Raw genomic sequence first — 22,309 nt, 5'->3', positions numbered from 1 at the left:
GTCATTAAGGTAAGACTAGACATACATTTCTGCATGTGTCCAACCATAAAACACCTCCTGCTTTACAGTGCCGTCCTAACTTATGTCTACTCAGAAGTACTGAATTTAGTGGGGCTCATTCCCAGAAAAATGGAGTTAGGATTGCAGCTATTCATCTCCTTTCCAATCTGGTAAGGAACCAATCCTTGATGCCTGAAAGTTTTCCTTTTCAGTTTCCTTGTCTTCCCCACATCATGCCATCTCTCAGCCATTGCCAAACACTAGACATGACAAAACTCCACTTTATCTATTAAGGCAACTGTTGTGTTTCTTTGTACTGTTCTCCAGGAGCATGTGGAGGAAATTGCATTTTATGAATTTGTTGCATTATGAAATGTTGCATTTATGAAAGCATAGGGTGGGTGGAGGAAAGGAGCTGTCTCAAATGGATAGTGTCAGTGGGTGGAATTAAAGAGAAAACAAGTAGGAAGAGGATCCTGTAAGGAATCCCGTATCACTTCAAGAAGCAGAGCTTATCATTCATGTTGTGAGTAGCCTCCCTTGTCTACTTCTAATTTCCTTTTCGTTTTGACCTGTTTCCTAACTGAGCAGTCAGTCAGGCACAAGGTGGCCTTAACCTTACCCTGAAGGGCAAAACACATATATTTGACATATGCACACAAATTCTAATACTGTTAAGACAAGACTTCAGGTTTTTTCTTTTTAAATGTCCTTGGACTAAAATGCTGAAGGCCATTTTGCTTTCCTTTCAAATGGCCCTGTATCGTCCCTAGTGGTTCCGTCTGTTCCTTGCTGGGAGAAATTTCAAGTGTTCCCTTCCTCAATGCTTTGTAGCTGCAGTCTTTGGCCAACGTGGGTCCTGCCCCCACGCCGGGCCGCACCACCGTTGCTGCCTGTCACAGTTCGCACTGGAAACAGAGAGCCAGGTAAAGCGTCTCCACCAAACAAGGTGATCCTCACGTCTGCCTCAATAGCTTTGGCCAGGCTGGATGCGTAACTGTCCAGAGACTTATGAACGTCAGCTTTTACCTGGAGAACAGAATTCTTTGCCGCTTCTGAACAGAGAAAACAGACAGTTTAGAAGAACGTATGGAAGCGTTGCCCACAAGGAACTATTTGTAGACTTCATACACAAAATAGCTCCTCAGTGGATCTATTAATACAGATAATTTCAGGATTCTACCATGAAATAACATAATAATTCTAAAACTAATCAAATGGAGAGTCAAAGCAAAGCAAATGCCTGATTTTAATAAAGACATCTATCTGTAAACTTAAACTACAGTGTATTGGCAGCAGATATTGAGGCTGCTTGCAAAAGTCATCTAAATGGAGAAAAAAATGGTTCTGAATTAAACACTGACTTCAGTAATAACAATAGGACGAATACTTGTATCATTGTTTTTTGCACCCAGCTCCATGAGCTAACAAAACATCTGCCCATGCCTGGTCTTACCAGTAGCACAGAAATTACAGGTTATTATTTTATTTAATACCTGCAGCACTAGTTCTGTAATTTGCCCTTGAACAATTTGCTTAACTCAGGTACCACTTTATTTTATTGTTTTCTGTGTCTTATCCACTTACAATCTATAGCTCCCCTGTATGGGTCCCCTGTTTTTAAAGTAGTTTTCATCCTTCTTTTCTGTATGTTTCACCCCCTGGCTTTTTGCATGTTATTCCTTAGCTTCCATTAGTGAAGAACAGCTGCCATGCTAAAGTATAGCTTAGCAAGATGTGAACAGTTTAGTGAAACCTGATCAAGCTTAGTTACCTCCTGAAGTCACACATTCCCTGCCAGCCTCCCCTGCTCCTTCACTACCTGGAGGAGTTTGGAAGCTTCCACCTTGAATTAACCTCAGTTTGTCATCTGGATCTGGAACAATGCCTAATCTTAAATATGGTTAGTTTTAAACAAACTGGTTTCAGTAACTAGAGTTTTGTTGGCGTGTTTGAAACTAGCCATAGTTAGTGTTAACCATAGTTCATTGGTCCAGATAACACACACCACAGGTGAACCAAAACCTTCAAAGTTGAATATAGTCAAGTACTGTACAGTGCTTTTCTTCTAGAAAAAAGGTGCCAGTACTGTGTACCGTTGATTACCCCCAGAAAAAAAGCACTGACTGTACACCTTATGTATTGGCTGAAAGGTAAAAGTAGTAAATAAATCGTGTTTTATCCAACATCTCTTTTCTTCCACCTTATGTCTCATAGCTGTAAGCTATTTTGACAGAGATCTGTCTGGTTTTTAACACTTGCATAGTACACAGTAATATTTTAAGTGTTTTCTGTATGCTTTGGACTAAAATACCCAGCCTCAGCACACCTTTAGTTTGTTCCACTTCATCTTCAAAAGTCACAGAACTCCTCCGTCGATGGGGATAAAGGCAATGTGGGTGATGAACTCCATCAGAACTATAGTCTTCAAGCAGCATGACATCTGTTCCTAAAACAAGACCATGGCTTGTACAGTTAACTTATGGAAGAATTACTATGATGAATACGTGCAAAAAAAATGGGAGGAGGCATTCTGTTGGGTACAGATGTCCCAAGCCATGGAGGGCTATATAGATCAAGACCAGCACCTTGAATTGCTAAACACTGTTACCAGCAAGTGCCACTTTTAATCCAGTTTCTTATAATAATAGTTTCTCACAACTTGGAAAATGCAAGTGAAATTTTAAAAAAGGAAGAGTTACCTGAATCCTGAGAGCAGCTGAAACCTGTATCGCCAGTGCTGCTGCTGTGTCCTAAAGTCCTCTCACCTGCCATGAGAGCTGTGAGATGTGGAGAGAGTCCCAAATCTGCAAAAAAAGACCTTCAGCATTAGCAAACTACATCCTGGAGAAGTGCTGGGAGATTTAACAAAAGCATGTTCCAAAGCTCCCATGACTTATTATCCAGCTGTTTGATTTAGCCAACAGCTAAACTGCAGCATCTGTACTGAGAGTTAATGAAAAGGCTGCTACAAGTATGTTTGCATAATCCAGAGTTAAACACCAAATGACAGGAATACCATCTCCAAAGGAGAAATCAAAGACGGGGAATTTATTCCTCTCCCTTTCAGTGGTAGTGGAATCTGAATGTTTCCCTGTCGACATGAGCAACTGATGTTTAAGTGACCTTAACTAACACATTTGAGAGACTACTAATATTTCTTCAACATCACCTGGCAAGCATAAAAATAATAAAAAGGCAACAAGCCTTTGGGTGAGAAAGTGGTATTTAGAGAAATCATACCATAAGCCATACCACCATGCTTTATTACCTGTGATCCTATTAGAAATACTAAATAATCTGGATGTCCTTTGCCGTTGAACAAATGATTCTCTGTAGTACCGGTCTCCAAAGCACATTCCCAGCAACTCCTTGCGTACCGTTTTATTCCAGAGTCCATAAATCAAAGGGTGGCAAATAGCACTTGTAAAAGACAACCAAGTTGCCAGTGTCTCCAAAGCAGGAGAAATGCTGTCTTTCCCCCAAAGTGCCTCGGATGTAATAACCACCATATAAGGCCCCCATGTGATTACGAAAGCACCAATCACAACCAAGATAGTTATCAAAGCTTTGCACTGATTGGCAGAATAAACGACTCCTTGGAAAGCGTTCCTTCGGCTGCCTGACGAGGACGTTGAAGTGCTGGAGTTTTTCCTCCCATTCCTTTGGGTGTCTTCCTCCGCGATGACCACGCTCCCACAGTGAATCTTCCGCGCTTTAATCCTGGCCACGCGGAATATGAATCCGTAGCAAATCATCATGACTAAGAAGGGCAGCAGCGCGCACCAGATCTGCCAAAAGGCAGTGTAGCCTGCTTCTTTATGCCACGCGGCCACACACATCCATTTGAACTGGTCAAACTCTAACGAAGACCAGCCAAAGAGTGGAGGAAGGCACCCGATGAGGGAATGCAGCCAGACGTACAGAAGGGCAACAACAGCTCTGTTACCTGTAATCTTCATTGGGTAAACCATCGGGTACAGGACAGCGTAGTACCTGAGGAAAAATAAAAGGAGGATTCAGCAACCTAACAAAGCATGCAGTAAGAAGGGGAAATGAGTCTTTTCTTTAAAAAACTTGCTCTTGGTTATTTGAAACTCGCCCCAGTAATCAACCAAATGGGCAACTTCTACAGATACAGCTATTGCATGGTTTGGAGCTCAAAGGACACACAAAGTGATGATGCTAAAATATAAATTGGTCAAATCTGTCATTATGGTGCAGTTTTTAATTAGGCATGCTGGAGCACCAGCTGACATTTATGATGTTACATGAATGTGCACACTAAATTTAGTGCACACTAAATTGATTTTTGAATTATGAATTTATTGTTATTCACGTTTTATACTGTATTTTATGCTGTTTTTTGTTGCATCAATTAAGTGTTTTAAATTTGTTGTTAGCTGCCCTGAGCCCGGTTTTCTGAACCGGGAAGGGCGGGGTATAAATAAAAAATTATTATTATTATTTTTTATTAGGTACAGGGGAGGGTGCTGTCCAACTCAGACGCTGCTTGCAGGCTTCCCATTGTAATCTGGCTGGCCGCTGAGAGAACAAGACGCTGGATTAGATGAGCCATTGGTCAACCCAACTGGATTCTTATGTTCTTATCCTGTTTCCTAGAGTGGCCAGCCAGATGTCTTCTGGGAGGCCCCATAGAGGAATGGTTCTGTCTGATCACTCTTTGATGCTTGTAAGGTAAAGGTAAAGGCACCCCTGACCATTAGGTCCAGTCGTGACCGACTCTGGGGTTGCGGCGCTCATCTCGCTTTATTGGCCGAAGAAGCCAGCGTACAGCTTCTGGGTCATGTGGCCAGCATGACTAAGCCGCTGCTGGCGAAACAGAGCAGCGCACGGAAATGCCGTTTACCTTCCTGCCAGAGCGGTACCTATTTATCTACTTGCACTTTGACATGCTTTCGAACTGCTAGGTTGGCAGGAGCAGGGACCGAGCAACGGGAGTTCACCCTGTCGCGGGGATTCGAACCACCGACCTTCTGATCGGCAAGTCCTAGGCTCTGTGGTTTAACCCACAGCGCCACCCGCGCTTGTAGACTCCCCCAAAAGTATTTTCTGTCAGGACAATCTTGTCCTGTATTACTTTAAGCCGGGTCTCCCTCCCTGCACAGGTGTATTCTGGCTTGTCTTTACTGCTCACCCACATCCCATCTGTAATGAAAGCAGCTGGATAGCTCAGTTGGTTACAGCCTGGTGCTGATAAGACCAAGGTTGCAGGTTTGATCCCCATAAGGGACAGCTGCATATTCCTGCATTGCAGGGGTTGGGCTTAGATGATCCTCAGGGTCCCTTCCAAGCTCTGTGATGCTATGATTCTATGACAACATACCGGTCGATTGCAATGAGTCCAAGAGTGAGCATACTGGCCGAGCTGATCAGCATGTAGAGCAGGGCAGAGAAATTGCACCAAACGACTCCGAAGATCCATTCCCGCCGGATGGAGCTGGTCACGACAAAAGGAAGAACCAGCACGGAGAGGAGGAAATTGGACAGGGTCAGGCTGAAAACAAACTTGTTGCTCAGCGTGAGGAGGTACGACTTCTTGTAAAGAGTGAGGACGATCACCAGGTTTCCTAAACAAATGAAAATGGTGATGACAATAATAGCAATGGACTCTGTAACTCGGCCAGCTCCGTCTTCCAGCACCGTAAGGTTCCCTGAGGCGTTCTCGTTGCTGAGAGGCGAGTTGATGCTCATTGTCGGAGCGTCCTGTGTTGGAGCAGCCAGGACATGCTGGACACCTGAAAAAGAAGAGATACTATATATATTCTCTGCCAATGCAGTTGGAGACTTACTGGCAGATTTTTCACACTCAGTGTCTGTCCTATTCTCTTGAGGAATGCTGCATATATACCATATTGGCCCAAAGTCACACTTTTTTCCCAAATTCCGACTGCGAAAAGTTAAAGTGTGGCTGATATTTGTGACCTTACGATATCGCTGCTGAAACAGCTGCCCACGAGGGCCGTCAGGGGTGCGGGACAAGGGTGCCCGTCCCAACCGTGGCTCCCAAGCTTTGCCCGAACCACCAGAAAGAAGGAGGAAGGGGGGGAAGGCCACCAGCAAAGCGGAGTGGCTCCCCCACCAGGAAGCAGCCCAGGAGCGCAAGGGAATGGTGCGCAGCCCACCTTCCGCTCCCAAGCCTCCCCTGAGCTGTGGTAAGGAAAGGGGAAGGCCGCCAGCAAAGCAGTCACTGTATTAGGCAGCTGACGACCGTATGGGCTTCGGTGGTGAGAGTGTGCTTGTTCGGGACGGGTGCTTTTTGACCCCCCCTTTTGATTCCCAACCACCCTCCTTGGGCAAGCCTTGTGTGTGCTCCTCTTGTGTGATTGCACTTCATTGGGCAGATGCCTTTCGGAATCCCCCTACCCCTCCAATTTTAAGGGTGCGGCTTATATTTGGGTATTTTTTTTCCTCCCCTCCCCCCACAATCAATTTTCAAGGTGTGGTTTATATTTGAGTTGTGGCTTATATTCGGGCCAATACAGTAGGTAGTGGGGGATGTCTCAATTGGAAGGCACAACTCAGTGTAAACAAACAGCCGCCTTGCCCTGAGGTGAAGGAGAAGAAGCAGAAACAGCTTGATGAGCTGCCACCACCCAGTTCCAAGGGGTGTAACTGCCCTCCTGCAATTGAAAAAAGCTTCTTCAAGATTAGCCTCTTCTGTTTTATTATAAAGTTTTATTGATCATTATTGTTTTAATAATCTGCTGAAAAGTGGCACCCATCACCATTTGGATCCAGAGTAAATTCGTTGAGCACACTTCATATTGAAATTTATGGGACTTCAATTCTAACCCTACTTACCTGGGAGTAAGCTCCATTGAATGCAACGGTACTTACTTCCAAGCAGACATGGTTAGGCTTGCACTGTTAGCCTTCAATGTTTTTTCAGTATTTCCCTGACATTTCAAGAATTTCAACCAGCTATAGTAGCAGTAGCAAAATTGAGGCGGCAATGAGTTAAGAGTTCATTGTATGGGTAACAGATCTGTCTCACAGTGACTATTGTGTATCTAATTGCTTGGTACACAGATAATTCTCTATTTCCCTTTACACCAATTAAATCTGTCCTTTGAGTAACAATAATAATCAACAACAGGGTTAAGTACATAACATTTATTGCATTCCACACAAGCAGATGGCTAGTGATAGGAATATCTCCCTGTTCTAGCTTTTAAATGGAAGCAGGGATTTCTGCCCACAATCTGCAGTACCTTTCTCTGTTGAATGAGCAATAGTGTGCTCAAGAATTCCGAAAGATTTTACACATGTAGGGCAGTAGCAATTCTTACTCATCAGGAATCTCAAAGCATTTTCATACATTTAGAAAGGACCAGCCTACTCCCTCCATTGGGTACCACTGGTACCCTGAGCAAGCTGCCCAAAGGTCTGTCAATCAGAGGTATGATTCAAATCATACCTGCATAAATGCAAGCACTTTCTAAGATCCGGTGACATCAACTGGGGGAAATGAATCACTTGCTTAATTTTCACATTGAAATCAATGGGACTTTAAGTGCTCAACATTAGTTTTGCATGTACACCACAGCAGTTTTTCATGCAGGGACACAAATGCAACCTTTGCCCTTTTGATCTGGATCTATTAATTAATGCATAACATGTAATACCACAGTTCAAAAAGGGGCCTACTAATACAGATCAGAAATCCTACACTGTATATCAGCTCTTTTCATCCACAAAAAAACAGAACAATTGGTTCCCTCTTTCTTGTGGTGCAGTCCTGTTCGTGTGCAGAAATGTAATACAGTACTGTACTATAAAATGGGTAACTAGCTGATGTGGTGCTCTCCAGATGTTGTAGCCAATGGTCAGGGATGATGGAAGTTGTAGTCTGGAACAGCTGGAGGGCACCATATTGGCTGCCCTTGCTATGAACCATATGGGCAAGACCAATCATGTGAGCCTTATCTTCAAATATCTAAAAGGCTGTCACATGGAAGATGGAGCAAGCTTGTTTTCTCCTGCTCTGGAGGGCAGGACCTGAACCAATGGATTCAAGTTACAAGAAAAGAGACTCTGAGTAAACATCAGGAATAACTTTCTGAAAGTAAGAACTGTTGGGCAGTGGAACAGACTCCCATGGGACGTGGTGAACTCTCCTTCTTTGGAGGTTTTAAAGCAGAGGTTGGATGGCCATCTGCCATGGATGCTTTAGTTGTGATTCCTGCATTACAGGAGGTTGATGCTCCTCAGAGCCCCTCCCAACTCTACCAGTCTAGGATTCTTTCCCCAAGTGCATTGCTTCATTCACACATTTGCTAGCGACACGGGGTTCCACCAAGAGGCAGCAACTCCTTCCTGCACAATTGTATGTGTGTGAATCAATGGAAGCCGTCTGTGATCTTAAGCAGGCCTAGAGTTGCATGCACCAAAAGACGGATTCGGGCAACGAAGCTTCCCCATCTCATTCGCTTTTGGGTGTGAGATCTGGGGATCCCTGCCAGCCCAAGATCTCGTCACCCGTCGAAAGCAACCCAAACGCAGAGGAGGCCGTCGGTTCCGAGTCCCTCACTCCCTGGATACTCTCGACACGCCACCCTGAGAAGTGGACGAAGCCCTCCGCTTCTCCCCGGCGGTCTTTGCGCCTTGTATTCCCCCAGTCCCCGGAGCTGCCCGCAATCAGCCGGGCTTTTTCTTTTTTTGCTCCGTGCAAGCGTCTTTGGAGCCCAGCCCTTTCCCTCTGGAGCTGCCACCCGTGGAGGCGTGGAAGGGGCCGTGGCGGCGGCGGCGGCGGGGCTCTCCGCGCGCCTCCCTCCCTCCCTCGTCCGCCTTGCCCGCCGCGGGGAGAGACAAAGCCGGTTCTGTCCCGCAGCCGCGGAGGCCCCGCCAGTTCGGGGGCCGCCCAGAGCCCGCCCGGGGGCCGGAGGGTCCCCCGCCGAAGAGGCGGCCAGCCGGGACCTCCTCTCGTACACAATGGCCCCTCCATTGCGCGCGCGCTCTCGCCCTTGCGCGCACCTTCCCTTCATCCCGGGCTGGGGCGCGGGGAAGAGAGACCCACTCACCGTCAGACCCGGCCGACCTCCTCCTGCTCGACCGTCGAGGGCCAGCGGAGTCAGGTTACCGCGCCCAGGACCCCCCACAGCCGCCGCCGCCAGACTCCCAGAAAATGCGCCCGACCCCCTTTCCTCCCCGTCCATCCTCCCAGCTACTCTTCCCCATCCCGCCAGTCCCCGTTTCGCTCCTCCCATTCCCCCACCCGCTCCTCCCCTCCTTTGTCCTTCCCCAGTTTGCTGCCCCTCTTTTCATATCGCCTCTTGATCTGTCGCGCTCGCGAGGCGAAAGAGAGCCACGGCTCCGCGCTTGCCTGCGAGTCAGCGCCGTGCAACGTGAGGAAACGACGCCGAGGCTCGCCCTGGGCAAAAGTGCTGCCTTGCCTTTTAGAGACCAGGCGGTTTACTCGAAAACCAGCAGCTGCGAGATGTTCCTAAGCAGTACTCTGGTTCACCGCCAGTATTAAACAGTTTATATTATATAGCTGTTCTCCCCTCCACCCTCAGGATTCCTGTCTTTCACACTCCATAAACTTTCTCTCTCCCCTCCATTTTGCTGTGCACCAGACTCAAAACTCAACACGGCGAGAGATAGGGAGAGAAAGGAGTATTTGTGGGAAAGGGGTGGAATCCACAGTATTTTAGGGCAAGATCAGAACAGCACACAAAGCTAATTTTGCAAAAAGGGCTTTCCTTCAATGAAACGAAGCACCTTCAATGAAGTTACAGAATTCAGCGGGTTTTCCAACAGTTTGCGTCCTAATCCATCAAACTAAAGCAGAGTTAAGGAACCTGCTTAATTTCATGCAACCCTTGGAGTAATTTCAGAATGTCGGTGGCAAAGAGAGGAAAGGAGAAGCCGGTGGAAGAAAAGAAGTTGTTCCACCCAGTTTTGGTTCCAGGCCTGCCCACCTCTGGAATGCAGCCCTGGAAGATGACTCCTGAGGGATTAAAGTTGCCCACACCTGGGCTAAATTCTTCTGACTGATCCAAAATGAATTAAGCTGAGAGCCAGTGTGGAGTAGTGGCAACACTGGCTTCCCCCAAAGAATCCTGGGAACTGTAATTTACTCTTCACAATTCCCAGTGCCATTAACAAACTACAGTTCCCAGGATACTTTATGGGAAGCCACGGCAGCGGTGTAAATACAGTGGTTCCTCGGGTTACATACGCTTCAGGTTACATACGCTTCAGGTTACAGACTCCGCTAACCCAGAAATAGTACCTCGGGTTAAGAACTTTGTTTCAGGATAAGAACAGAAATCGTGTTCTGGTGGCGTGGCAGCAACAGGAGGCCCCATTAGCTAAAGTGGTGCTTCAGGTTAAGAACAGTTTCAGGTTAAGTATGGACCTCCGGAACGAATGAAGTACTTAACCTGAGGTACCACTGTATGTCTGGTATGGATGTCTGGTATGGATGTGTCAGCTCGGGCATGAAGCTCACTGGGCAAAATCTCTTCCTTTACCTATTTCACAAAGTTGTGGGTTTTTTGAGCGAGAGAGAGAAACTTTATTAATTTTTAAAATAAAGACAAAATAAAAACAACAAGGGGAAAATAAGGAAAACTACAGTGGATAAGAGAAAGGGATAAGAGAAAACTACAGTGGATAAGAGAAAGGGAAAATAATACCCTCCATTAATCCATGCGATGCATCTTTTATAATCACAATACAAGGGACTGATAAATCACTTAATCCTATTCTTCTAGAACATAGTCTCTCTACAAACTTACCGTAATTGGACCATTGTCTATGTTCCATCTCTATTGTATTGATGTATATATATAAAAATTGACCAAATAGCATAAAAATGATCCGATTTAGATTCTCCCCTAGTTACTTTTCTTTGATATGTAAGATACTCAGAGAGAGCTATATCCCAGACTATACCAAACCAATAATCAATGGAGAGAGGTGAACAAGTTTTCCATTTGCTGGCCATTGACATTCTTGCCACCACTAGTAATAGAAAGATGAGTGTTTCCTGTTGCACAAAGTTTTAAGGATGAAAAGGCAGTAAGAACTGTGTATATCATCCTGAACTCCTTGGCGGAAGATTTTATAGATTGTGTTTCAGTTGAGTTACAAATTCTACACACTTCTTTGGGGTTGTGTATAGCATGGATTAGCAGCTAGGCTTGTGAGCTTTTGAAAGACGACTGGATCTGGCAGCTTCTGAGTACATATGGGTTACTTTTGTATAGCTGAGTAACAGCAACATGTAAAAATGAGTTTCAGCTATTCTGCAATAAGAAGAACCATATTATTTGTGAGATTAAATATTCTTAAATTGTTAGAAAAAAGGAAAAAAGAAAACTTATGATGTACAGTAAATGGAGCAGAGTCCTGTGTAACATCTATAAATATGTATCTGGACTCAGCCAGTCCTGGCTGTAAGAATAAGGGTACTGCGAACACTCAAGAGCTGGCCTAATTTCATCTCTGAAATGTGAAAGAGTAAGATAAACATGCTTTCTAGCCAAAAGAAAAATCCTTTTGCTCACTGGGTGAGCTTGCTATATCACTGGGTGTTGGAACATAAAACTGTGTGGGTGTTTCCTAAATGCAGTTAAGCTGCTGGCAAGTGTTAGAAGACACAGAAAAGTTAAAAGCAAGCATTTCGTGTATGTAACATTTGATTGGTTTTGTTAATAAATGAAGAGTTATGATGAAGTAAGTGTTTTGTTTATTCAGTGTCTTTTCTTGCTCTTCTCTACCCACGTAGCTCTATCCAACTGGCAGAATTTAAAGTACCACTTCATTCCCTATTTAGATTAAATGATTTAGAGAGTAAATAAAAACTGTTAATTGGGCAGTTGAAGGAACAAAGGAAAAGTATGTGCTTGGCCAGAAAATGAAAAGATAACAGATTTTTGATGAATGTTTGACACAGAGCTCTTATGGAACAGAGGGATATGGAATATGAGGGTGGAGTGTCCACTGGAGGATTTTGCCACACCCTGGGCAGGGCACCTTCAACTGGCCATCCCTTAGCCTGGACAACAGTTGCTGCTCCTTGTTCTCAGAGGAAGGGAAGTCCAGTGTGCTGAAGTGAAAATGGAAGAAGGAAGAGAAGAAGCTGTTGCCTCCCCCCATCCCCAGAGGAACATAAGAAATTGCCATATACCAAGTCATTAAACACTGATTTATAAGTCGTCCACAACTCACTTCCATAAAGCAGCATGGTTAACAGGAAAGCCTGGTTGACCTTGATCTTGGTTGTTAGCATCACATTCTCCCACAGCCTTTTGGAGAGGTGAACCAATACCATAGCTGCCTTGCCAAGAAGCTTGTCCCCTCAGTGACGTCTACGCTGGTTTGGTCACATCTGCAGAATGGAAGATGGCAGGATCCCCAAGGACGTGCTCCACAGGGAGCTGGCTTCAGGCACTAGGCCGGTTAGCAGATCAGCTCTGTTACAAAGATGTCTGCAAATGTGACATGACGGGTGGCAACATTAACCATGCCCTGTGTGAATTCCCTGCAGACAACCACAGTGCCTAGAGAAAGACAGTCAGTTTGTGTATCTACAGCAGTGGCAGCTGTTCTCAACCTGTGGGTCCCCAGATGTTGTTGGACTACAACTCCCATCATCCCTGAGCTCTGGCCTTGCTAGATAGGGGTTGTATGGGATGGGAGTTGTAGTCGAACAACATCTGGGGACCCACAGTTTGAGAAAGGCTGGACTAGAGGGAGAGTAACTACTGGGAGGAGCACAAAGAGAAGAAACACAATGGTGCGCCTATAGCAGCATAACCAGAAGCCTTCATACCCCACTTGCAACAAAACATATCTGTCCCGTATCAGTCTCTACAGCCACAGGAGGCACTGTGACTCTGCAACTGTTTGACTTTACCCACGAAGGCGCCCTCTTCCACTGTCTCCTGAGACAGACAGATGCCAACAACAACATGATTAATACAATGTAAAAATAAGAACCTAGTGCATTCATTGGCCAGACTGCTGAATAGTGAGAGCAAATTTAGTTCTTAGTGCTCATTCTGACTGCATTTATATCTTGCAAGAGCTAGAGGTTTATTTTTAAATGAAAACTAAAAATTCAGACAAGGTGCCTTGAATATCCTTGAGGGAGTCAGGTCCTCCTTTGGCTAAAGGGCTGCATAAAAAGCAGATACAGTGATACCTCGTCTTAAGAACTTAATTCGTTCTGGAAGTCTGTTCTTAACCTGAAACTGTTCTTAACCTGAAGCACCACTTTAGCTAATGGGGCCTCCTGCTGCTGCCGCGCCGCCGGAGCACGATTTCTGTTCTCATCCTGAAGCAAAGTTCTTAACCCGAGGTACTATTTCTGGGTTAGTGGAGTCTGTAACCTGAAGCGTATGTAACACGAGGTACCACAGTACTCAACAGATGCAACCCCCACGTCTCCATATGGAGAGGACTGCACCAACTGAAGTTGTGCCTGCAGCACAGCCGTTAAAGGCATGGGAGCCTGTCTACCACTTTTTTAAAAAAATAAAACCCTGTGCATCTTTTGGGTAGACAAGACGATTCTGTGGAAAACATTGCACCTATGGGTTACATACACTCCCGCGCTATTTCAAAACTACATAGCAGGTAGAAAACGGACGGTCATCACTCTAAGCATGTCACTTTCTGTTTAATTTCTGCTTTCTCTAAGGCTTTGGAGAGGGCAGAAACTCCGCACCCACCAACCCGGTGTAACCCCTGCGAAAAAAACCAAACGAGGCTCTCATCCTTGTTTAGTCTCTTTTTCCCTTTGCATGGGGTTTGGGGAAAAGGGGGCGCAACTATTTCAAGCGCCTCATCGAGAAAAGGCCTCCCTGCTTGAGTTTCCCCACTGATTCATATGCATTTGCCCCGCACATGGGAGACGGCACCGACTTCCACCAAGAACCGGAAATGTTACTAGCGAAAGACCGCAGCCTATTTGCAACGCACATATGATGAACCCGGAAGCGGAAACAGGGTTCTTTCTGTTTCCGGAGGCGGCTGTTTGGGGGAGGGGAAAAAAAGCAACAACAGACCCCGCTATTAATTCCCCCGACTGCTCCTTTTCGGGGTTTTCTTCTTGGAAGGACTTGGAAGAAAGTCGCTCTCTCTGCCGCTTCTCCCTCTCTATGCTACTTCAGTCGCCGCCAACATGATGCCCGTATTCAAAAGCAGCCGGAGAGACTTCACTTTCGGGCCGTGGAAGCTGACGGCCGCTCGGACCCACATCATCAAGTCGTCGGAGGCCGAGAGGTGCGAGGCGGGGGGCGGGGATGCCAGGGAACACTGTCGCCAGAGCCTCCGCTTCTAGGTCGGCCGAGCCCTTCAGGTTGCAGCGGGCCAATTCGGATGGCCGGCGGGTTTTATTGATAGGATTTCAATGAAAATAAGCCCGGAAACCTCCCTGGGCGGCTGAAACGTAAAGTGACAACCCCCCTCCCCTACCGACAGCATTTTCCATTTTCCTAAAAATCCCACCTGATCCCAAGTGTGCAGAAAGCAAATGCTTTGCAGGAGGGCGGGGATGCTTTTAAGGTTTCTGAACTGACATGCTGTTTTAAGTAATCAAGTTACAAGTGGTACCTCGGGTTACATACGCTTCAGGTTACAGATGCTTCAGGTTACCGACTCCGCTAACCCAGAAATAGTGCTTCAGGTTAAGAACTTTGCTTCAGGATGAGAACAGAAATCATGCTCTGGCGGCGCAGCAGCAGGAGCCCCCATTAGCTAAAGTGGTGCTTCAGGTTAAGAACGGACCTCTGGAACGAATTAAGTATTTAACCCGAGGTACCACTGTATAAGGTTTCTGCCAGACGACTAAGTCCTCTGATCAATCAGATCATGTACACTTCACCAGTTACTTATAAGTGATATGTTTGTAGTTTACTTTCTTGCTTTCTATGGGCCACTTTGCGTGCTGCTACATTTGTGGCAAATCCTCTTGTTAAATGCTAACGTTGATCTGTCAAGTGTATTTGTGGTGCCCATGTGCTGTGAAGGTATTGTGGTAAATTGCAACCTTCAGTGAATTAACCTCTTGCGGTCTAGCTGGGGACTTATGAGACAGACCAAAAATGAAAGGAACGTACATGTTTGGGGAAGGTTAGACTCTCCAGAGCTAATTTCATCTTAAATAAGCACAGCTGATTCAGTGTTACTATATTTGGAATTAGATGTGGCATATTGTAATATTCTTCAGAACAAATTATGTCTCTGTTTTAAATTATGTGGTTAGTGTGAAATAGTTCCAAAGTGACATACCTTTTTTGTTTCCATGCAGATTAGCTGAAGAACTACACATGCCTTGTGTTCCAGAAATGATGTTTGGAGACAATGTCTTAAGAATTCAACATGAATCTCTCTTTGGAATAGAGTTCAATGCAACTGATGCCTTAAGATGTGTAAATAACACTCAAGGCATGGTTAAAGTTGCCTGTGCAGAGGAGTGGCAAGAAAGCAGGTAATAAGATATAAGATTAATCTAATATGACAAATTAATACGTTCAGCTACTTTGGAGCAATAGCTTAGATTTTTACTTTTTATGTCACCCACTTGAGATGTAACCTGGATAAATGCTTAATGCTTGTCACTTTCTCCCTTAACATAAATAACATATTATTGTACATTTTCTCTTTCCCTCGAGTCACAGTTTTTGAGATCGTGATGTAAGGGAACCACCCACTAACAGTGCCTCATATGCTTATCACTTCTTGAGTCCACAGCTTTAGTTATGATGAAATAGGTTTCTGACATTTCTGCTTGGTAATACAGATGCGCCAGCCAACAACTCTGAGCAAAAAACTTGAGCAAAAAATATTATATGATTTCTGATCTAGAATAAACAAAACTGATACTGTACAGCTGATAATGTTATGTCATTCTGTTATGTCATTCTTCAACATCTCTAGGAATTTGCAAATATACAGGCAACATTTCCATAGCCTCTGTAAAAAACTGGGTCTATCTATAGAGATCCTTTGGTTCTGAAACTGACATGCTACATAGTTGTGTATCTTTTCCCTTGAGGTCTGAGCCTGAGCACACAAAGGAAGTTGTTAAACCATATGACTGGACCTATACAACAGATTACAAAGGAACTCTTCTAGGTGATACATTAAAGTTAAAGGTACGTTCTTAAATGTGCTATTAACGGCTGCGTACTTTGTAGTACTAAGCAGTTAAACAATGTCTGAAGAGCACTCTTATAAAAAAAAAACCTTTTAAATTATTTTGCCTCTTCCAGGTTTCTCCCACAACAGAACATATAGATACAGAGAAACTAAAAGCCAGGGAACAGATTATGTTCTTTGAGGAAATACTTCTGTTTGAAGATGAACTTCACGATCATGGAGTTTCAAGCCTGAGTGTAAAAATAGTGAGTTTGGTCACTTTGTACATGTTATATCTTACAGTAGGAAATGTCTTTAGAGTTTGACTGAAGGAAAAAACGAAAAGGTGTAGTGCCCAAACTTACATTTCTTTCTCTGTGTTAAAGATATTCCTTTAAGATGTCAGCTAGTTCTTTCTCTTCCCCCCAAAGGCCAATAGAAGCTCAGTATTATATTGGTTTGTGTACAGTACTTGTAAATTGCTTTAAAGCCTATTTTGATATTAAGCATTATAATAAAAAAAACCCAGTAATGATGGGCTGGATGCAGTTTCCACCCCAACTTTTGCTTTGCTTAAGACTTTGAGACAGGAAGTATCTAGCTCATGAGGTTCCATTAAAAGGACAAGATAATTATCTTGTAAAGGCTATTCAGATTCAATTGAAGTTCTGTACTGATATTAACTTGATACTAACTTGTAGTTGGCACTTTATTATTTTTGTGCAATCTGAGATGCTGTCTGAAGATTTAAATCTGAGTTTCTGATAACAATTACTTTGTAACAATGTATATTCTGTAATACTAAAGTTGTGATTGGTATGCATGTTGTTGTTGTTTTTGTAAGACTTTGTATTAAAACTGAGTACAGGTCAAACATTTTAGTTGCATAATATTATACTCTTGCATAATATTTACATTTTAAAGGATAAATATCTACAAGAAAGTATTTTAGTTGAACAGTGGAAAAAGAGCTACACACTGAAGTTTTTATTAGGACAAACGCCGACTCTCTCGGCCTATAGAATGAGATGAGCGCCGCAACCCCAGAGTCGTCCGCGACTGGACCTAACGGTCAGGGGTACCTTTACCTTTTAAGAGCAAAATATTGTAGATGTGTGCAATTGCAAATTATTTTTCCTGTTTTTCACAGAGGGTAATGCCTTCAAGCTTCTTTGTGCTCTTGAGGTTTTTCCTGCGAGTTGATGGTGTGCTTATCAGAATGAATGATACAAGGATTTATCATGAAGTAAGGAAATCCTAATATGCTTATTTTGTTCTGAAGACCATAAAATGGTTAATATTTAGAAATGAAATGCCATATGCTGTGATTTGTACGTTTATTATTATTATTATTTATATTGTCTAGCCATTACAAAAGATATATATATAGAGAGAGAGAGAGAGCGCTCGTTAGCGATATCGTGATAGGTACAGGAAGATGGCTTCCTATTTCTTAGGAATCGTTAATCAAGTTTGATTAGAGTTCTGAAGACTCCTGGAGTCTTAAGAAAACTAAGTACAGACTTCTCTGCACATGATACTTATCCCCTTAGAACTGTGTGAACCCTTAGTAGATTTATGCAAGGGCATTTCGGGGTAGTTGCTCTGGAGTAACCATAATCTCTGGTTTCCCAACTTTCTTTTTTTAAAAAAGAGTAAGTTCCTAGCATTTGTAAAACCTGTGATACAAAGCAAAATGTGCAGTCCCTTTTTTTGGGGGGGGGGAGACGACTAGCTTGCTCTCTCCCCCTTCAGTGTTTCCCCCCTCCCCCAAAATCCTGCAGGTGCCTATGGATTCATAGTCATAAGTACTGATGTGGAATCTTGTAGAAGAAATGCCTTTAAACTAAACGATTCAGATTCATTTTTAAACACATATTGCTTTCTATACCCATCCTAAGGCAGCTGACAAAAGCTTAAAAGACAATCCAGTGAACAGAAATTCAAAATGAATAAACTAAAAGACACATTACAATAAATATAAATTAATATACAAATTTAAGAAATTCAGTAACCAGAACATTTGTCAAGTCTAGATGTCAAGTTCAGCTGTCAAGTTTCATTCATGCAATGGAACAGTATCTGTTAAACTAGACAAAAGAATTCTGTCACTCACAAATGATATGGAAAGATTGCTTAAGTATTATTTCAAATTAGTCTTGCTAGATTTAGTTGGTTCCACACAACCTGGGTAATATTCATTACTTCAATGATATTGTTGGTGAAAAACACAATTGGTACATTACTTGTTCAGATTTGTAGATTAGAGGATGTCAGAAACTCATCTTCATTGAAAACGATAGCAATTTAAGGTCTGATGCAAGAGATTTCTATTTTAGTTTCGTCTAAATGGTAATGGGAAAAGCATGTTCTCACATCCAGCCGTCTGCATTGTCAACTTACATTTAATTTCTGTGTATTAAATTCACATTTATTGAAAGTAAATCTGGGAATCTGATGTGAGATGTGGTAGTGTCTGCGGTTCCAGTCACCACACAGAGGCAACTTAAGCTCCAAAATAGTTTACTGCTACGGAAGATAAAGCTTCAGTAATACAGTTTTGGACGTTGATATATACATACAGCTTGCAGGCTTTGCAGATACAGATCTATACAAATACAAAATACATCTGTTGTTCCAGCAATACAAGATGCAATACAGACTCTGAGTCAAGTACAGACTCACTGACTGACAAATAAACTGATATACCTTAAGCACCTATATAGTTGGCACTGGGCAGTTGCCATAGCAACTGGTTTGGCTGACACTGCACCTGTTGGCTTATCTCATACAAGGAGTGATTTGTGCCCATGACGGGTTAATTAACCTCTTCCCCATGACCAGTCCTTCCAATATGTCTGTCTGTAGAATCTTATATTATTTTATGCAGTTACATTTCAGCTGTTTTCTTTCTTACTAGGCTGATAAACACTACATGTTACGGGAATACACCTCTAGGGAAAGCAAAATATCAAGCTTAAAGGTATTAACATTTTAAGCATGAGCGTCTTTCTCTTGTCAGTGTTGGTAACTTCTTGATGCAAATTACTTTTTGATAGGGCACTGGCAGATGCTACCTTTCATGAGCATCTACAAGGTTTTATTACCAGGGAAATGAAAATTTTAAATTATTTCGTGTAGTAAGACCTTTTTTATTAATAGTTGTTTTTTACTGAGCTTTAGTCTCCAGGGTAATGCATGTTTTCACTACTTGGTCATGTTTCTCAAGCTGCCCATTTATGGGAGAGAGACTCGCTTTGAAGCAGAAATTTGGTAGTGTTAATATGTGTAAAGGTTATAGAAACAATATGAATAACTAATTCTAATTTAAGTTTAACAGTGCCCCTTTTAAGTCTGTATAGATATGTTTTCTCTTTGGCTGGGCTCTGCATAATTCTTTCTCTTTTGGTTTTAAGCATGTTCCTCCACCCCTTTTCACGGAACCTAATGAGGTTGCTCAGTATTTACCTGTCAAGGAGAACATATGTGAGAAGTTGGAGTTTCCCGAGAATTTGCATCCTGAATCTGAAGCAGCGCCAGAAGGCACTTAAGTGGGATCTCCGTAATTTTGTGGACTTGAAACAGACCTTGTTCTGGAGACCATGTAATGCCTCGGTCGTTGTCACTGAAGATTTATCTACTTGCTAGATACAGATCTATTTGGATGTCTGACTAAAATTTCTGTAGCTGTGGATGGGCAGGAGCAGGGAGCTAATTTCAAACTTTTGCTAATGTTTTCGTTGTGTCTATTTCAAATGTGCCCTGAAACTGGTTCTGGACTGTAGTTACCTGACATTGGAGAATAAGCCCACAAATCACCAGTAATTCTTTTGAAGCATACAGCATTTCAAGAAAGTTTAGTGGGTTTAGGAAAAATCAAGACTCATACATAAGCTCGAACAGCTACTAAGAACTTTGTTTTAACATAGTCTTTGTTATACAAGGGCCTTGTTTCATAAGATTCCTAGGACTAAGCACATTGATCACTGATGCTTGGTAAGTTTTTGGATCTCAGTGGATGGTATTACTCTTTTAATCAGTTGCATGGTGTCTGTCTTTAAATAAGAAATACATGAGAAACACTATTTGGCCTTGTTCACATGCAACATTAAACCGTAGTTTAAAATAAACTGGTTTTGCATAAATGAGCTCTCCCTGGCTTCTGTCTGTGGCACACAGAGGAGGAAACAAGCCTGGGTTGGACATGCTGGAACATGTGACCCTCTGCTTGTTATTTGATTCTTGCCAAACCATGAGTGGTAAACGAAGAAGAAAACTTGGCTTCCACTTACGGTTGGTGTAGCTTAGTCAGAAGTGGTGGGTGATTTCATGGGTGAAATAACGACGTGTAAAGTATGGTTTAATTTGGTATGCGAACTAGGCTGATGCCTTCTACATGAAACTAAGGGCAGCACTGAGTGTTGTATACTGCTCATGGAGCAAGATTTTACTTTCCTACCCAAGCATACCTCCAAAATCTCACCCTCTGGAGCAAACTGAGGATGCTAGAGGGGCTACAACAAGGAGGAGGAGAAGAAGGGGAATGTGAAGTCCTGTTGTGTGAGCAAAAGTTTGTTCCACTCACAGACATCATTAAGTACAACACAATGACCATTTCATAGATCTTGGAAAAGCAATTTAACAAAAGTTTGGAGGCAAAGTGGAACTTGGTTTTCAAATTGGGGCTTTCTTTGCTCCTCGCCCTACATTCCGCCAAAAGCAGCTCCCGAGGACTGAGGGTCCCTCAAAATGCAGTGGAACAGAGGAATTGGAAAAAATGGACAGGGCTTCCAATGTGCATGCAGAAGTCCCTTTTCCATTTGTGAAAGATATCTTTGGATCCAAGCCAAAGAGTTGCATAATCAGTTTGGTCCAGTAGTGTTTCACGGTAGGTTGCTTTCTAACAGTTTTGATGGAGTTGGTTCTTAAGCAAGCTAGGCATTTATAATAGGTAGTAATCGTTGAAATGGATTGCACAGTACCATATTCTTGGTGAATGTTACCTCCCATTAAAAAAATAATAATCCTGGGAGTTAATATTGATTACATTGCCAGAATATGTAAATTCATGAGATTCCTTTATATGGTGTCAGTAATTTACTTTGTAGTAGTCTACTTCAAATATGTTTAACTTGTAATTTTAAGTTATCGATATTTTAACTTAAAACAATTACAAAGATATTCATATTTGTGTTCTGAGAGTACTCTGCTACCAAGCCCTTTTCCTGCCTTTCTAATGAGCTATATATTTTGGATGAAAACCTGTGTTTCATGTGTTTTGTTCTGGTCCTGTTGTTTTTTTCTAATAAGAGAAGAGATTAATTGTACTGCTTGCAGGAGATGGGGGAAGTGTGTTGTGTGTTTTCCCACCCCTCCAAAGGAAAACTTAAGTTGGGATTCCCACCCCTCCAATGGCAGTGGAAGTTTAGAAATATCCTGCTAATAGCATATGTATTTCTGCTGCCATGACAGTATTTCTTCGGTTTCACATGACGGTGAAGAGTCTGAGCAACTGTTTCAGGCTTGCTTGTTTTTCTGTGCCACCAATTCATTTTTCAGTGGTGAGTAAGAATTTTTTTTCTATTCTACATTTCCCCACTTCTAAAACCTATCTGCTTTGGAGTTTCAAAGCAGTCAAATGCTATGCATGTTTAATAGGAGTTCCCTTGCACATTGTAGGACTTATTTCTGAGTAAACACGCATAGGATCGGATTGATGAGTTTTAAAGGTGGATACCAAAGGATCAATGGTAAAAAGGTCACCACTGAACATACCTGTATATGGAAGACCTTGACTTCATGCAAATCGCTCAGTGATGCAGTTTCCACCGCAAAGCGATTCTTCTAAAGAATTGAGTATGTATAACCTGTACATAACATGCATGTGTCGACACCACAATTTATGCAGATGGTCAGCTGATTCTGTAATTCTTAGGAATCTCTCAGTTGCTCATACTAACCATTAATTTTGTTGTGGCTACCTTTGTCTTCTTTCATTATTACCAGTCATATAATAAACAGAACAAAGATGATGATTGCTTGACCTGGGGAAGGAACCCAGGTGAAAATAGATACAGAAAGATGAAGGACAAAGGAAGGACAAGCAAGTCTCTTGTGCTGAAGATACCCTCAGTATCTTTAGCACAAGTCCTATTGAAATGGAGGGAAATTGCCCTTTCATTTCAGTGGGATT

The 22,309-nt window shown here is 43.0% G+C and overlaps 2 protein-coding genes across 2 annotated transcripts; one reads left to right on the top strand and one right to left on the bottom strand.

Annotated features, from left to right (window-relative positions):
* Window positions 1–377: 377 nt before the first annotated feature.
* On the bottom strand, window positions 378–9,183 carry GPR161 (G protein-coupled receptor 161). Its single transcript, XM_053386159.1, has 6 exons — window positions 9,045–9,183; window positions 5,348–5,759; window positions 3,272–3,996; window positions 2,703–2,807; window positions 2,330–2,449; window positions 378–1,055 (listed from the first exon to the last, which is right to left on the bottom strand). Exons 2-6 carry the CDS (start codon window positions 5,713–5,715, stop codon window positions 805–807), a joined length of 1,569 nt encoding a protein of 522 aa, XP_053242134.1. The 5' UTR covers window positions 5,716–5,759; window positions 9,045–9,183; the 3' UTR covers window positions 378–804.
* Window positions 9,184–14,107: 4,924 nt separating this feature from the next.
* TIPRL (TOR signaling pathway regulator) lies at window positions 14,108–19,941 on the top strand. Its single transcript, XM_053386158.1, has 7 exons — window positions 14,108–14,259; window positions 15,287–15,466; window positions 16,034–16,133; window positions 16,251–16,382; window positions 17,267–17,362; window positions 19,037–19,099; window positions 19,533–19,941. Exons 1-7 carry the CDS (start codon window positions 14,159–14,161, stop codon window positions 19,665–19,667), a joined length of 807 nt encoding a protein of 268 aa, XP_053242133.1. The 5' UTR covers window positions 14,108–14,158; the 3' UTR covers window positions 19,668–19,941.
* The last annotated feature ends 2,368 nt before the right edge of the window (window positions 19,942–22,309 follow it).

The sequence above is a fragment of the Podarcis raffonei genome, chromosome 4, assembly GCF_027172205.1.
Source record: "Podarcis raffonei isolate rPodRaf1 chromosome 4, rPodRaf1.pri, whole genome shotgun sequence".
NCBI classification, from domain to species: Eukaryota; Metazoa; Chordata; class Lepidosauria; order Squamata; family Lacertidae; genus Podarcis; species Podarcis raffonei.
The sequence above is the reverse complement of the archived record's forward strand: the minus strand, read 5'-3'. Positions and strand labels throughout refer to the sequence as shown.